Below are 17,845 nucleotides of genomic sequence, written 5' to 3'. Positions count from 1 at the left end.
TTTAATTTGCACGGCCTGGTACTCTTCTTTATATTCTAAAGGAAGGCTTGGAGGAGGGTAAGATGGAGGCTCTTATCAAATTTAAAAGTCTCAATTTGAAAATGTTTGAAAAAATCTGCTGGAAACCGAGATGGGAATACGGAGAAGGTGCGGTGTTAAAATCCCTAAAGGATGTTATTGAAAAGTGGGATTGGGTATCTAGTCACGAGAAGGTTTCTAGTATGTGATCTCTGCATACCTTAGCATTGATGCCTATCAGCTTCAAAGAACCTCAAAGATACCTCCTTCTCATGCCATCACAGCTAAATCGTAGAATCTTCATGGACATTAGACTTAACCGCCTTGATGTCCTGGGGGTTCGCGGATCGTGGAGAGACCTTCCGAAGGATCAAAGGATTTGCAGACTTTGTGCTAAGAATGATACGGTGGAAACTATTAGACATGTCCTTACCTGCTGCTATTCGATGAGTTTTATCTATAATAAATATTTTGCCAAATTGGACATGGAATTTGATGATATTGAGAGTGAAAACTTTTGGTTGCGCTGTCTCTCTGGCAGGAGTAATTATCTGACTATTGCCATCACTCAGATATGGAAAGTGGTCAAAGAACGCCTAGGGAAATTTGATGATGATGTCAAACTGCTTATGAGTTTAGAAAATATCGACGGCTAGTCTTTTGTATCTGAATCTGCTGTGCAATATGTCTGACCTTTTAGTGTATATAGTATTTTATGGTTGCATTTTCTTTTTCTATGTATCTAACAATCCATTTTTTAAGTGTTGCTAAAATTAATATGTTTATATGCTTTATATTTTCTACATGTATATTTGTGAAAAGTTCTTCTGGAACTGTAACACAATAAAAAAAATTATTTAAAAAGTCAAAAGGTGATTCTACATGGTTTTCTCACCAGACTAAGTTTTTTTTGCTCAGAATCATGTTAGGCTTTGGGCCAGTATGTGTTTATGATTTTCCATCTATCATCAACAAAATTCTTTGGAGGGCGCAAGCATCACATATGATGCTCTCTGAAAAAATACACCCTCAATATTTTTTTACAAACTAAGTGGGGTACAAATGAACGGGGGTGTCTTAAAGCATTACAAAAAAACACTACTTATTTTTCTTGGCTTGAGTTGAAGGTCAGGCTATTAAGTTGACCTTGGGTTCATATGTGTAGTTTGGGTTGCACTCGTGACATCTCTGTTACACATGTGACGCTTTCCCGAAATGAGCTGATACACATGTGTAGCAAACACATGTATAGGAGTAACTCTGCACCAGAATCTTTTCATGAAAGCACAGGTTAACCGCTTGGTCTCCAGCACATCTCGGGAGGATAGCTCAGGGGCAATGCACCCGCCTTGGAAACAAGATGCCGTGGAGCAACACAGGTTCGATCCCTGGGCCCGCGCTTCGAAACCTCTGGGTATTGGGCACATTATAAATAACCAATTATAATTATAATCTCACCACCTGAAATGGCTGGCCCAGCTTCGTCCCTTTCTGAATAACACCATTTGTGCCACTATTGCTTGAGCTGTTATAGGGGCCAAGCTGCACTATTGTGCTAGTCTCCTGCTGGACATCACTAAGGGAGAGCTTGCCGGCTCTAGGTCATTCAAAATAATGCTGTACGTATAGTTGAAGGGCTGCAAAGAAGAGCCCTGCATTGGCTCCCAGTGAGCCGCAGGAGTCTGTTTCGCGTCCACTACATTACACATGGATGTCTGTTTGGGCAAGGGCCCAAGTACCTGTCCAACGGCATTTCTTGGTTACAAGCTCACAGAACACTACGTTCCAATAACACCATCCTTCTAACAACACCACATACCAAACTTGCATGCGTAGCACTCGGGCCCTACCCACACGCAGCCCCTAGACTTTGGAATGCTCTCCCCCCTGATTGGAGAGTGTGTGCATCATCCTCCAGCGTCAAACGTGGACTGAAAAGGATCCCATTCTGCCAACCCCAGCAGCCGCCGATGCTGCCTCCCACTCTAGTCCTCCATTTTTTATGTCGATTGTTTTCGGTTCTGTTCAGCGCCTTCATGCCCCTGGGCTTACGTTTCGCGCTATACAAAATAAATAAATAAATAAAGGATACCCTCGGATGACTGCACCATAAGTCAACAATGGTACCAGTTTGGCCTTATCAATCCGAACAGCATGATCTGGAGGCAACCCACCTAGTTTCATACCATATCTCACGCTGGCAGCCTTGATCTGCAAAGCCTTCGCTATTCGCAGTTTAATGTACGGGTCCCAGCTCATATCACAAGCAATCGTTACACCCAAGTATCGTCAGGCGCTGACCCAGTCCAATTTCCTACCTTCAATCGATGCTGCATTCCCCAAAGGTTTGCTTCTGCCGATCCACATTAGCTGTGACTTGTCCATATTCATTCGTAGTCTCTACGTAATCATTGAACATATTGACCAATGTTTGGAGGGTGTGCTTTGTTCTTGCCATGCAGGCTGTATCATCTCCATACAGAAGCACACATGTCTTCTGTTACTGCCATCTTGGACAGTGAACCTGGTAGTGAATAATGTATGTACCGATGGAAGAGTAAAGGGGCTGGAACGCACTCAGAATATTCGGAATTCGCGAGTTGTTTCACCGCGGTTCTCCATCCTCACACTTGCTGAGAAATGTGAGTGCATTGCATCCAGAACTTGCAAGATCGCCTCTGGCATAACCAATGCACATAAAACTTTCCAGAGCCTATCGCGATCGATACGGTCAAATGCTGTTGAAAGGTCCATAAACCCCAGGTATATCGTGTTATTAAAGCCACAAACATATTTGTCCTGAACTGAGCTCAAATTCAGTATTTGATCAGTAGCGCCTATACCCGCCGAAAAGCCATACAGGTACTCCGTTAGGATTCGATTTTCAAGTACCCAATCCGTGATCTTTCTGTACCGCACTTGGCCAAACCACGTTGCCAAGGTGTCAATTAAAGAGATGGGCCAGTAACAAGCCGGATCATGTCTGTTATCTTTCTTAAAGATCGGTATTGTGGTCGCCCCCTTCCAGGAGTCGGGTATGGTTTAATGATGTTATATCATGTTGAATATCGAGGTAGCTATTGGCCTCCACGCCGCCATTTCATACTTGAAAAAGTCAATCAGGACCCTATCCGGTCCCGCGGGTCTGCCATTAGCCATCCCTACTAGAGCTCTGGCTACTTCGCTCATAGACAACTCTACAATGGCTTCACTACGATGCCCTGAATCGTACATAAAGGAGTATGCCTGATCAATGTCTGGATCGCATATCCCCGCCGCAACACTGTGTTCATGGTATAATGCAGAGAAGTGTTGAATCCATCTGACCTCGCCTACCAGGTCTGCTTGGTCATTCATGGATCTGGCATTAATGCTTAGTCCGTCAGCAATCGCTCTCCAATAGACTTTTAGGTCGCCCGTGCCCACCGCCCTTTCTAGTTTCACCCAAGCCTGCTCTGCTAGTTCCAATTTCCTGACTTTTAAGGTCTTCTCATAGAAAGCCCTGGCTATAGCCATTTCCCCCTGGTCTCTACTTTGCTCTATCAGTGCAGTCAGGAGCCTTTGCATAGCGTGAGCATTTTGCGTTAACCCACAGTGCCCTCTGCCTTTTACTTTTTTACCTAGGAAGCATTTCCCTAGGAGCGTGGCTAGTTATGGTTCCATGTCTTAATTCTGCTGCAAAAATATCGCGATGCAAAAATATCGCCATATTTTTGTGGCAAAATTCACACATGGACCCTGCGAGGGACACCCCCGCAACTCCTGCATCATGTTTTAATGTGTGGGGGACACCCCTGCAACCCCTCGCTCCCACATAATATCCCCCCCAAAAAATATCACCTATGGCGAACCAAACGGCCATATGTACGGCGATATTTTTGTTGGGGATATCATGTAGTGATACCCTAGTTATTAGTGTTATATTTCCCCAAGCCAGCCTTTTGGCTTCGTCAGAGCAGCCGGTATGCAGGCTCGTCTCTATATTGTCCACAGTTACATATATGACCCCGGCTTCTTGTTGTTGCGGGTCACTGTTTCCCAGCGTACTGTTTTATACACACCATGTTCTTCCCCATTCCCTCCTGACAAAGGAGATTCCTCCCCGCCCCTATTGTCAGGATAAGGGGCATGTGAAAGTTAAAAGGGGCTGACTTGAAAGGAGCCGTGAGCAGGTGAGGGCTAGGGGGAGGGGCACGTGTGTGAGAAACAGGAGGTGAAAACGAGAAAGAAAGAAGGAAAGGCAAGGACTTACTTCAGAACAGCAAACAAAGGAATCAAAAGAGAAAACATAGAAAGTCAATGAGAATGGGAAAAGGAAAACAGATGTTAAAACTCCCATGGCTTGTAGGTGTCATGCCCGCGCCGCAGGCACACGCATTGGCAACCATCATGGACTACTTGGTACTCATTTATCCTCCTCATACTCCTTGAACAACTCCTTTTCACGCCTTGGTCTTTTATTTCCATTTGCTCAACTTTGGTTCTTTCTTATTTTATTCAATTAACTACATTTACCATAATGCACCTGTCTACAGTCCTCAATTCCTGGCTATTCTCATTCATCGTTATTGGGACCACACTCCCCAGAAGCCCTAGCGGCCAGTGCTGCTTCCACCTGCTCAGGACCAGAGAGGGAGGAGGCAGATTGTCATCAGGTGTGCTGCCCCAGGTGCTGTCAATTAGCCTGCCTCAGAACAGGGCAGGGCTGTATATAAGCAGCTGCCTGCAGGAGCACAGTGTCTTGCATCTTGAGATCTCCCCGCTCCTGTTTGCCTTGACCCGCTACTTTGTATGCTGTTCCTGTTGCTGCATTATCCGGTTTTGATCCAGTGCCCTTTCCGGGCTCCCTGCCTTGCAGCCGATCACGCTCCGCTGCCTTCTACCTACAGCCCTTGTCTTCTGGGCTTCCTGCCTTGCAGCCTACTACAGTCCTCTGCAGCCCTCTACAGCCAGCGGCCCTGCTCCTCTGGGCTCACTCCTTGCTGCCTTGCTCTTCTGGGCTCCTTGCCTTGCAGCCTGCCTCACTCCAGCTGCCTACAGTCCTTGTACTCTGGGCTTCCTGCCCTGCAGCCTGCCTCACTCCGGCTGCCTACAGTCCTTGTCCTCTGGGCTCCCTGCCCTATAGCCTGCAACCCTCTGCTGTCTCCAAGCCCTTGTTCTCTGGGCTCCCTACCTTGCAGCCTGCACCTCTTCGCTGCCTATAGCCCTTGTCCTCTGGGCTCCTTCCTTGCAGCCTGCTCCCTCCGCTGCCTACAGCCCTGCTCCTCTGGGCTCCCTACCTCACGGCCCTATTCTTTTGGGCTCTCTGTCTGTCGCCTCCTACTAATCTCTCTCTGTCCTGTTCTTCTGGACTCCCTGCCTTGCAGCCTACTACAGTCCTCTGCAGTCCACTACAGTTTGCCTGCACCTAGTCCCACTCTTGACTGCAGACCTGCTTCCTACTTTGCAGCCCTTCTGTTTTCCTGACTGCTGCTCCCTTGTTCTCTTCCTTGAGTCCTCTGTACTCCACCTTAGGTTATCTACTTCAGTCTAACTGCCTTTCCTTCATTTCCTTCTGCTAGATTGCTCATTGACTTCCTTTTCGCTGGATATATCTGTTCTTGTCTTCTCATGTGTCTTATGTAATCCCTTTGTACAGAGCTTGCCTGTTGGTTTCCGGTAGGCAACCTCTGCCCCTTCCCTTGTCGCGTTTTCAGTGTTACAGACACCCACTGCTGTTGTTCCCAGCCATGAGCATACAGCGTGGGCCTCTGTTATAGCAATCTGTGCAGAAGGCTGGAGTTTCCTAAGGTTCGTGGAACACTCTTTCCCATTTCAGCATACACCCCAAGAGGGAATCCAGTTTGTTAGTACCTTTGTATCTTTTGCTCCTTTTGGCTCACAGCTACAGTTTCCTACTCTTCTTTCTTGTTTAACTCCCTGCTGTGTGTGCTTATCTGCTACCTCACTTCGGTACAGCCACCCAAAATCTACCTGGGTACCCTGTGCCACTCTTCACAGAGTGCCATTCCTGACAGAATGCAAGACCAAAAAGATACTTGTTCCATAGGCAGGAAAGGCACACACAGACCAAAGATGCCTTCTTTTCGGTTCAAGAAACCTCTACAAAAATCTAAAGTTTTCCCAAGGACAGCAAACAAAAACCCTACTTTAAAGGACAGACTCGGCCTAGTAAACAAAGGTTTACAAGCACAGTACTACACTCACTGGCTCTCTGACCCTTCTATGTATAACTACTATGACATTTGCAACTATGATCCACAGTCTCTATCTGTAGAAGAACTACAGCAAGATAACAAATTCTTGCAGATTTTGTTAGCCCAACCAGTGGATAACACTCATGCGCTTTCTGGCATTACTTTTGACACTGCTTCAACCAAAGATGTTGCACTCATTGTGGCAAACTCTCAACCAGAGTACGTTATTGCCAAAGTGACATCCTCAAGAACAGCTTGGCAAGCTACACAACCTCCCCAGACTACCGATACCACTCATTTAATAGGACAAGACATTCAGCATCCTGAAGTTAGAGCAGCTGGTCCGGGGTACAAAGGATCAATACTGACCCTCGGTTGTCTTAATGCTTCCCCAGTAACTACTAACCATGATAACTCCAAGGTCAGTCTGCCTATTGCAACACCCGAATTTTCTGCTACACCAGATTCTGAAGCTGTAGAACAGGCTAATGGAACATACCTGTTACAAGAACAACTCTTAAGCCTTAAAAGACAAACCGAAGACCTCTATGATGAATTTGTCTATCTGTATTATAAGAATCTAGCTAAGGGACACAATCTACCAGACCATCTGACACTATGTCCAACACCCGACATTCTGTCTTTAGAGTTTAACAGATTAAGGCCGCTACTGGTAACACAGAAGAGGATACAGACTTATACTTAGCAGTTGGAAGACCTGACCTTGGCATATACATACCAGTTAAAGCTTGACACCGCTCATTCACTTACTAGCCACAGTAACACAGGCTGTCGTTCAGATAGTGAAGAATGGACTCCTCCAGTGGGCCAGATCGCTCACACGGCCATTACACCAAAGATCAAGTGTAATCATCTGACTGGACATTCCGCTGAGTCAAAGGATTGTTCCATTCTTGCCCTTGATGTCAGTCCTTTACTCCCACTTACAGCCTCTACTGAAGTGACCAGATCTGAGATGTACTCTGCTTCTATGAACATTGGCACTCCTGACCATGAGTCAGATCCTGAAACATACCCAGTACCTGTCTGGAATCCAACTTTGCCTACTGTCAATACCCCAGATCCATGTATCAACTTGGGCACACAAGACTTTGTAGGCCAGCCTTCGGAAGGCTTACCCTTTCCTGGTCCTACATCCTCCATGCTACCTGTTACAAGATCTGATAGCCCAATCTCTGCTGTTCCCCCCGCTAGTACACCTGAATCTGCTACTGATGCCTCATATCAGATCACTCCTACTGCAGTCGAAGCACCCCCTTCCTCTCTGCCTGCAAGGACAGTACCTGTTGCAAAGCCAGTTAAAAGTTCTCCTATTAAGGCAACAGCTCCGGTAGATCCTGTTGGTGCCTCTGCAGCACCTAAACTACCAGTCACGACGCCATCAGTCTCAGTTGCGTCCCTGTCGGCTGGTGCTCCTGTGACACCTATACTTCCAGCTGTTACAGCATCTGAACTTCCTACTGCCATTCCTGATCTTCCTGCAACTCATGATGTTCCTGCAACTTTTGTTTCTCCTGAAGTCTCTGTCGCAAATCTTCATGTTGCCATTGCTGCTTCTGACTATTTGGACGACCGTCCTAGAGCAACCAATTCAGCTGAATCTCTGGTTCCACCTTTCAGCACTGTACCATTGCCAGTCCTAAGGAAGACCACTTCTTTCAAAGCAATATATGCCATGGAGCCCGCAGCACATCTCCACAGTTCCTCAGTTCATGAACGCACTGTTGGGTTTTTGGTCCCTAAGAAGTTGTCTTTTCTGAATTGTACCTCAAAGGTTCGAAACATTGGTAATGTCTCCTCCCTTCAAGACTCCCACCTTGCAGCATTAAACAGTTTTTGGTGCTTCATGATGTGCCTTTTCGGTATAAGACTCTCTCGAGGTGTGACAGGCCTTGGACGTGCTCTTCTTGTTGGTCAGTCTTCAAGGGGCCTGGAGAGGGGCATGGAGAGGGGCATACTGTCATGCCCGCGCTGCTGGCACACGCATTGGCAACCATCATGGACTACTTGGTACTCATTTATCCTCCTAATACTCCTTGAACAACTCCTTTTCACGCCTTGGTCTTTTATTTCCATTTGCTCAACTTTGGTTCTTTCTTATTTTATTCAATTAACTACATTTACCATAATGCACCTGGCTACAGTCCTCAATTCCTGGCTATTCTCATTCATCGTTATTGGGACCACAATCCCCAGAAGCCCTAGCGGCCAGTGCTGCTTCCACCTGCTCAGGACCAGAGAGGGAGGAGGCAGATTGTCATCAGGTGTGCTGCCCCAGGTGCTGTCAATTAGCCTGCCTCAGAACAGGGCAGGGCTGTATATAAGCAGCTGCCTGCAGGAGCACAGTGTCTTGCATCTTGAGATCTCCACGCTCCTGTTTGCCTTGACCCGCTACTTTGTATGCTGTTCCTGTTGCTGCATTATCCTGTTTTGATCCAGTGCCCTTTCTGGGCTCCCTGCCTTGCAGCCGATCTCGCTCCGCTGCCTTCTACCTACAGCCCATGTCTTCTGGGCTTCCTGCCTTGCAGCCTACTACAGTCCTCTGCAGCCCTCTACAGCCAGCGGCCCTGCTCCTCTGGGCTCACTCCTTGCTGCCCTGCTCTTCTGGGCTCCTTGCCCTGCAGCCTGCCTCACTCCAGCTGCCTACAGTCCTTGTCCTCTGGGCTCCCTGCTCTATAGCCTGCAACCCTCTGCTGTCTCCAAGCCCTTGTCCTCTGGGCTCCCTACCTTGCAGCCTGCACCTCTTCGCTGCCTACAGCCCTTGTCCCCTGGGCTCCTTCCTTGCAGCCTGCTCCCTCCGCTGCCTACAGCCCATGTCCTCTGGACTCCCTGCCTTGCGGCTTGCTACACTCCTCTGCAGTGCAGCCTGTTTTACACTTAGCTGCCTACAGCCCTGCTCCTCTGGGCTCTCTACGTCGCGGCCCTATTCTTTTGGGCTCTCTGTCTGTCGCCTCCTTCTAATCTCTCTCTGTCCTGTTCTTCTGGACTCCCTGCCTTGCAGCCTACTACAGTCCTCCGCACTCCAATACAGTTTGCCTGCACCTAGTCCCACTCTTGACTGCAGACTTGCTTCCTACTTTGCAGCCTTCTGTTTTCCTGTCTGCTGCTCCCTTGTTCTCTTAGTTGAGTCCTCTGTACTCCACCTTAGGTTATCTACTTCAGTCTAACTGCCTTTCCTTCATTTCCTTCTGCTAGATTGCTCATTGACTTCCTTTTCGCTGGATATATCTGTTCTTGTCTTCTCATGTGTCTTATGTAATCCCTTTGTACAGAGCTTGCCTGTTGGTTTCCGGCAGGCAACCTCTGCCCCTTCCTTTGTCGCGTTTTCAGTGTTACAGACACCCACTGCTGTTGTTCCCAGCCATGAGCATACAGCGTGAGCCTCTGTTATAGCAATCTGTGCAGAAGGCTGGAGTTTCCTAAGGTTCGTGGAACACTCTTTCCCATTTCAGCATACACCCCAAGAGGGAATCCAGTTTGTTTGTACCTTTGTATCTTTTGCCCCTTTTGGCTCACAGCTACAGTTTCCTACTCTTCTTTCTTGTTTAACTCCCTGCTGTGTGTGCTTATCTGCTACCTTACTTCGGCACAGCCACCCTAATTCTACCTGGGACCCCTGTGCCACTCTTCACAGAGTGCCATTCCTGACAGGTGACAAGCCTGTCAAGTCATTCAACGTCATTGCGCTGAGAGGCATGCCAGCTGCGTATCCCTGATAAGCCCCCAAACTGGGCAAGACACAGCAAGTTTGTCGGACATCTTTGAGAGATGGCCGTCTTCCCGCCAAACTGGGCGAGACACAGCTATGTCTGTCAGACATCTTTGAGAGATGGCCGTCTTCCCGCCAAACTGGGCGAGACACAGCTATGTCTGTCAGACATCTTTGAGAGATGGCTGTCTTCCCGCCAAACTAGCGAGACACAACTATGTTTGTCAGACATCTTTGAGAGATGGCCGTCTTCAACCCGTAAAGCTAAACCTCCTCATAGGTTATACCAGTGTTTATAGTTCGTTCTCTGAAATGTATACACATAAAAAATGGATTTTTCTAACTGAACATTTTCATGCCCTCATATTGAGGATTAAAGTGAATATGTCCAACTATTGAATGATCTGACAGTGCAACTGTCAAACAACCAAGGCAGGGTTGGGTCTTTCATGCTGTTCCAGCCAAAGAAATTAGCTTTGAATTACATGCAATTTTAATATAGTGCTTATTACCCCAGGCTTGTAGCTTCAAAGCTCTATACCCAAATGTTTTTTGTAATTCAAACAAAAGGTGGCCACCCTTAGATTGATGAAATACAGTTCTTTTGTGAGCCAAGGAGATTTCGGGAACTGTTCTAACCAGGCGTGATTTCAGTTGTACTCCAGTATTATTGTGCATATTTTAAACGAAATGATTTCTTGATGTTTGTAATAAGCACCGAGGACTTTTATTTACTTGAAAAAAGTTCTTATTACACAGGAAATCATAATTATAATGTAATCTCGGTGTGAAGGTTGCCATCCTGGACAGGTTGGAACATACATCATTCTGCCCTTGCACTGATCTGTGCAGCAGGTGCATTATTTCACCGAGCTACGTTGCCAGCTGAACGGTGCGCTGTCTTCATCTGGTTGGCGATTAGAGTCATTGCTTGCTGATTATAGCGCCTAAAGGCCAATCAGAGGATGAGCTCTTCATAAGGGCCATTACACACGTTGCCTTTTAATGAGTGATGAGATGTGGGCGCTGCATTGAAACATAGCCCGGGGCAACCATGTGTAGCTCTCTAGTTTAAACCAATGCCCACAGGTGTGCTCCAGTGTAAAACCCTATTGGGAGCACCTTGACAGCCAGATAGCTCAGTGGGTTGAGTTCGTGCGGCAGAGATCTGTGCTTAACTTGCAGGTCACGGGTTAGAGTTTCAGCAAGCATAGCTCTGGCCATCACCCTGGCATATATAACCATAGAGATGGGTAAAAATAACCCCTATCGTGCTGCAGAAAGGGACAGTTCAGTTTGTGCACACCAGATAAATGGTCAATGCATTATATATTTTTATGAGAGTATGGGGTAGATTGTTTCTCTTGCTGCAGTAATTATGGGCGTGGTTTGCCAGGCTCTGAGGTCATCATGTTGTGGAATCTCCCAAGGATCCATGTCTGGATTGGCCTTCATCGCGTGCATGGTCCACACTTCCATGTATGGAATGTTTCCCCAATGCTTTAGGGGCCTCTTTGGGTTAGAGCACCCAGCCCTAAACCACTAGGGGGCAGCTTATAGCCACTGTATGGAGCAGATCCCAGACACAGCCACTGCCATCCAGGGAGAAGGATCGCATGGGAGACTGGGGGGAATTCCAAGATGGCGGCCGAGACTCTGGTGCACGCTGCCCAGCAGCCAGGCAATCCAGAGGCACACTTTGCAGCCCAAAGCCTCTGCCCCAGCCCCAGGAACATTCTAATAGCCATGTGCCGGCGTTTCCACCCCTGAATAGGCTCTTCAGTGGGAGGATTGTTTATCGAACCCTTCTTAGGAAAAATGTCTTTTTGCAGCTGTAATGAAACCCCCATCGTTTTTTTATTGGTTGACTATTGACCTGACCTTTTGGCGGTAAGTAAAGACTTTTTGCTTTCTTATCTTGATTAGATGGTCTGTTTTGGGGGCACTGGCCAGTCCCTAAGGCCACCAGCGCAGGGGACTCGAGCTTCCTTGTTTTTATGCTTCTCACCTCTCCTTCAGGGAAATGCTGCCGAGGTACTTTGTGACCCTTTTCCTTTCAGTAATGATAAATATAATGATTGGTTATTCATAACATGCGTAATACGGAAGAGGTTTCTAAGCGTGGACCCGGGATTCGAACCTGCTGTTCTGCCTGATCTCGCTTCCAAGACGAGCGCGGTGCCACTGAGCTATACTAACTACCCGCAAAACTTTGGGAGCGTGACATGAATTGGTTCCTGAGGTGAGAGGTCAGGGCATTTGCTTGGTAGAAGAGGGACTATGGCTTCAGAATGCGATTGCGGCCAGGGCTCCTGGTGAAGCAGAAGGGCCAGAACTCGGAGCGAGGGGCCACAGCAGGCCTGAGAGCGAGAGGCAGGAGTCGTTACCTGGACAGTTTGGCCTCTCCCGAGTATTTCATTTGCTGGAAGACTGACTCCAGCTGCTCCTTCTCTTCCTTCAGCCTCACCAGAGTCTTCTCGTTTTCTGATTTCATCTCCTCCAGGTGCTGGTGAGTGTCACCCTGAGCGATGAACCTGGTCACCACTTCCTGGATCAACCAAGAGCACAGGAACATGACTTAATTGCAGTGACACATGTAACGAACCGCAGTTGGAGTGCAGGTTCCCCTCACACAAACAGCAAAGGCCCCAGGGGTGCAAGCTTCCTTCATTCCAACAGAACAGGAGGAGCAAAGACCACAGCACCCCAGTGGTGCAAGCTTCCTTCTTTCCTACAGAACAGGCAGAGCAAAGACCACAGCAGTGCAAGCTTCCTTCATTCATACAGAACAGGTAGATCAAAGACCACAGCAGGGCAAGCGTCCTTCATTCATACAGAACAGGTAGATCAAAGGCCACAGCAGTGCAAGCTGCCTTCATTCCTACAGAACAGGTAGAGCAAAGGTCACAGCAGTGCAAGCTTCCTTCATTCCTACAGAACAGGTAGATCAAAGGCCACAGCAGTGCAAGCGTCCTTCATTCATACAAAACAGGAAGAGGAAAGGCTACAGCAGTGCAAGCTTCATTCATTCATAGAGATCATGCAAAGCAAAGGCCACAGCAGTGCAAGCTTCCTTCATTCATTCATACAAAACAGGAACAGCAAAGACCACAGCAGTGCAAGCTTCCTTCATTCATACAGAACAGGTAGATCAAAGGGCACAGCAGTGCAAGCTGCCTTCATTCCTACAGAACAGGTAGAGTAAAGACCACAGCAGTGCAAGCTTCCTTCATTCATTCATACAGAACAGGTAGATCAAAGACCACAGCAGTGCAAGCTTCCTTCATTCATACAGAACAGGTAGATCAAAGGCCACAGCAGTGCAAGCTGCCTTCATTCCTACAGAACAGGTAGAGTAAAGACCACAGCAGTGCAAGCTTCCTTCATTCATACAGAACAGGTAGATCAAAGGCCACAGCAGTGCAAGCTGCCTTCATTCCTACAGAACAGGTAGAGCAAAGGCCACAGCAGTGCAAGCTTCCTTCATTCCTACAGAACAGGTAGATCAAAGGCCACAGCAGTGCAAGCGTCCTTCATTCATACAAAACAGGAAGAGGAAAGGCTACAGCAGTGCAAGCTTCATTCATTCATAGAGATCATGCAAAGCAAAGGCCACATCAGTGCAAGCTTCCTTCATTCATTCATACAAAACAGGAACAGCAAAGACCACAGCAGTGCAAGCTTCCTTCATTCATACAGAACAGGTATATCAAAGACCACAGCAGTGCAAGCTTCCTTCATTCATTCATTCAGAACAGGTAGATCAAAGACCACAGCAGTGCAAGCTTCCTTCATTCATACAGAACAGGTAGATCAAAGGCCACAGCAGTGCAAGCTGCCTTCATTCCTACAGAACAGGTAGAGTAAAGACCACAGCAGTGCAAGCTTCCTTCATTCATACAGAACAGGTAGATCAAAGGCCACAGCAGTGCAAGCTGCCTTCATTCCTACAGAACAGGTAGAGCAAAGGCCACAGCAGTGCAAGCTTCCTTCATTCCTACAGAACAGGTAGATCAAAGGCCACAGCAGTGCAAGCTTCCTTCATTCATACAAAACAGGAAGAGGAAAGGCTACAGCAGTGCAAGCTTCCTTCATTCATAGAGATCATGCAAAGCAAAGGCCACAGCAGTGCAAGCTTCCTTCATTCATTCATTCTTTCATTCATTCATTCATTACAGGTAGAGCAAAGACCACAGCAGCGCAAGCTTCCTTCATACATACAGAACACTTAGAGCAAAGACTATAGCGGTGCAAGCTTCCTACATTCCTACAGAACAGGCAGAGCAAAGACCACAGCGGTGCAAGCTTCCTTCATACATACAGAACACTTAGAGCAAAGACCATAGCGGTGCAAGCTTCCTTCATTCATACAGAACAGGCAGAGCAAAGACCACAGCAGTGCAAGCGTCCTTCATTCCTACAGAACAGGTAGAGCAAAGACCACAGCGGGGCAAGCTTCCTTCATACATAAAGAACACTTAGAGCAAAGAATACAGCGGTGCAAGCTTTCTTCATTTATACAGAACAGGTAGAGCAAACCACAGCGGTGCAAGCTTCCTTCATTCATACAGAAAAGGCAGAGCAAAGGTCACAGCACTGCAAGCTTCCTTCATTCATTCATACAGAACAGGTAGAGCAAAGACCACAGCGGTGCAAGCTTCCTTCATTCATTCATACAGAACAGGTAGCTCAAAGGCCACAGCGGTGCAAGCTTCCTTCATTCATACAGAAAAGGCAGAGCAAAGGTCACAGCACTGCAAGCTTCCTTCATTCATTCGTACAGAACAGGTAGAACAAAGACCACAGCGGTGCAAGCTTCCTTCATTCATACAGAACAGGTAGCGCAAAGGCCACAGCGGTGCAAGCTTCCTTCATTCATACAGAACAGGTAGATCAAAGGCCACAGCGGTGCAAGCTTCCTTCATTCATTCATTCATACAGATCAGGTAGATCAAAGGCCACAGCACTGCAAGCTTACTTCATTCATTCATACAGAACAGGCAGAGCAAAGGCCACAGCAGTGCAAGCTTCCTTCACTCATACAGAACAGGTAGATCAAAGGCCACAGCGGTGCAAGCTTCCATCATTCAGAGCAGGCAGAGCAAAGGCTATAGCAGTGCAAGTATCCTTCATTCATAGAGAACGGGCAGAGCAAAGGCCACAGCAGTGCAAGCTTCCTTCATTCATTTATACAGAACAGGTAGAGCAAAGAACACAGCGGTGCAAGCTTCATTCATTCATACAGAACAGATAGAGCAAAGGCCACAGCGGTGCAAGCTTCCTTCATTCATACGGAACAGGTAGAGCAAAGGTCACAGCAGTGCAAGCTTCCTTCATTCATACGGAACAGGTAGAGCAAAGACCACAGCAGTGCAAGCTTCCTTCATTCATACAGAACAGGTAGATCAAAGGCCACAGCAGTGCAAGCTTCCTTCATTCATACAGAACAGGTAGATCAAAGGCCACAGCGGTGCAAGCTTCCTTCATTCATACAGAACAGGTAGAGCAAAGGCCGCAGCGGTGCAAGCATCCTTCATTCATACAGAACAGGTAGATCAAAGGCCACAGCAGTGCAAGCTTCCTTCATTCATACAAAACAGGAAGAGCAAAGGCTACAGCAGTCCAAGCTTCCTTCATTCATTCATACAGAACAGGTAGAGCAAAGACCACAGCAGTGCAAGATTCCTTCATTCATTCATTCATACAGAACAGGTAGAGCAAAGACCACAGCAGTGCAAGCTTCCTTCATTCATACAAAACAGGAAGAGGAAAGGCTACAGCAGTGCAAGCTTCCTTCATTCATAGATAACAGGCAAAGCAAAGGCCACAGCAGTGCAAGCTTCCTTCAATCATTCATACAGAACAGGCAGAGCAGAGGCCACAGCAGTGCAAGCTTCCTTCAATCATTCATATAGAACAGGCAGAGCAAAGGCCACAGCAGTGCAAGCTTCCTTCATTCCTACAGAACAGGTAGAGCAAAGACCACAGCGGTGCAAGCTTCCTTCATACATAAAGAACACTTAGAGCAAAGACTACAGCGGTGCAAGCTTCCTTCATTCATTCATACAGAACAGGTAGAGCAAAGGCCACAGCGGTGCAAGCTTCCTTCATTCATACAGAACAGGTAGCGCAAAGGCCACAGTGGTGCAAGCCTCCTTCATTCATACAGAACAGGCAGAGCAAAAGTCACAGCAGTGCAAGCTTCCTTCATTCCTACAGAACAGGTAGAGCAAAGACCACAGCGGTGCAAGCTTCCTTCATACATAAAGAACACTTAGAGCAAAGACTACAGCGGTGCAAGCTTCCTTCATTCATACAGAACAGGTAGAGCAAAGGCCACAGCGGTGCAAGCTTCCTTCATTCATTCATACAGAACAGGTAAAGCAAAGACCACAGTGGTGCAAGCTTCCTTCATTCATACAGAACAGGTAGCGCAAAGGCCACAGCGGTGCAAGCTTCCTTCATTCATACAGAACAGGTAGATCAAAGGCCACAGCGGTGCAAGCTTCCATCATTCAGAGCAGGCAGAGCAAAGGCTACAGCAGTGCAAGCTTCCTTCATTCATAGAGAACGGGCAGAGCAAAGGCCACAGCAGTGCAAGCTTCCTTCATTCATTCATACAGAACAGGCAGAGCAAAAGTCACAGTGCAAGCGTCCTTCATTCATACAGAACAGGTAGATCTAAGGCCACAGCGGTGCAAGCTTCCTTCATTCATACAGAACTGGTAGATCAAAGGCCACAGCAGTGCAAGCTTCCTTCAACATACAGAACATGTAGAGCAAAGACCACAGCGGTGCAAGCTTCCTTCATACATAAAGAACACTTAGAGCAAAGACTACAGCGGTGCAAGCTTCCTTCATTCATTCATACAGAACAGGTAGAGCAAAGGCCACAGCGGTGCAAGCTTCCTTCATTCATACAGAACAGGTAGCGCAAAGGCCACAGTGGTGCAAGCCTCCTTCATTCATACAGAACAGGCAGAGCAAAAGTCACAGCAGTGCAAGCTTCCTTCATTCCTACAGAACAGGTAGAGCAAAGACCACAGCGGTGCAAGCTTCCTTCATACATAAAGAACACTTAGAGCAAAGACTACAGCGGTGCAAGCTTCCTTCATTCATACAGAACAGGTAGAGCAAAGGCCACAGCGGTGCAAGCTTCCTTCATTCATTCATACAGTACAGGTAAAGCAAAGACCACAGTGGTGCAAGCTTCCTTCATTCATACAGAACAGGTAGCGCAAAGGCCACAGCGGTGCAAGCTTCCTTCATTCATACAGAACAGGTAGATCAAAGGCTACAACAGTGCAAGCTTCCTTCATTCATAGAGAACGGGCAGAGCAAAGGCCACAGCAGTGCAAGCTTCCTTCATTCATTCATACAGAACAGGCAGAGCAAAAGTCACAGTGCAAGCGTCCTTCATTCATACAGAACAGGTAGATCTAAGGCCACAGCGGTGCAAGCTTCCTTCATTCATACAGAACTGGTAGATCAAAGGCCACAGCAGTGCAAGCTTCCTTCAACATACAGAACATGTAGATCAAAGGTCACAGCTGTGCAAGCTTCCTTCATTCATGCAGAACAGGTAGATCAAAGGCCACAGCGGTGCAAGCTTCCATCATTCAGAGCAGGCAGAGCAAAGGCTACAGCAGTGCAAGCTTCCTTCATTCATAGAGAACGGGCAGAGCAAAGGCCACAGCAGTGCAAGCTTCCTTCATTCATTCATACAGAACAGGTAGAGCAAAGACCACAGCGGTGCACGCTTCATTCATTCATACAGAACAGGTAGAGCAAAGGCCACAGCAGTGCAAGCTTCCTTCATTTATACGGAACAGGTAGAGCAAAGGTCACAGCAGTGCAAGCTTCCTTCATTCATACAGAACAGGTAGAGAAAAGACCACAG

The 17,845-nt window shown here is 47.4% G+C and overlaps 1 protein-coding gene across 2 annotated transcripts in view; it reads right to left on the bottom strand.

Moving 5' to 3' along the window:
- Nucleotides 1–17,845, bottom strand: part of ODAD3 (outer dynein arm docking complex subunit 3) — a 125,962-nt gene that overhangs the window by 17,899 nt on the left and 90,218 nt on the right. For both annotated transcript variants that reach the window (XM_069604228.1, XM_069604229.1), the window contains one exon: nt 12,333–12,493. In XM_069604228.1, coding sequence (XP_069460329.1) covers nt 12,333–12,493 — 161 coding nt within the window. The remainder of the gene's footprint in view (nt 1–12,332; nt 12,494–17,845) is intronic.

Source organism: Ambystoma mexicanum, chromosome 3q, assembly GCF_040938575.1.
Source record: "Ambystoma mexicanum isolate Mex_15411 chromosome 3q, UKY_AmexF1_1, whole genome shotgun sequence".
NCBI lineage: Eukaryota > Metazoa > Chordata > Amphibia > Caudata > Ambystomatidae > Ambystoma > Ambystoma mexicanum.
This window is presented reverse-complemented; position numbering and strand designations above follow the sequence as displayed.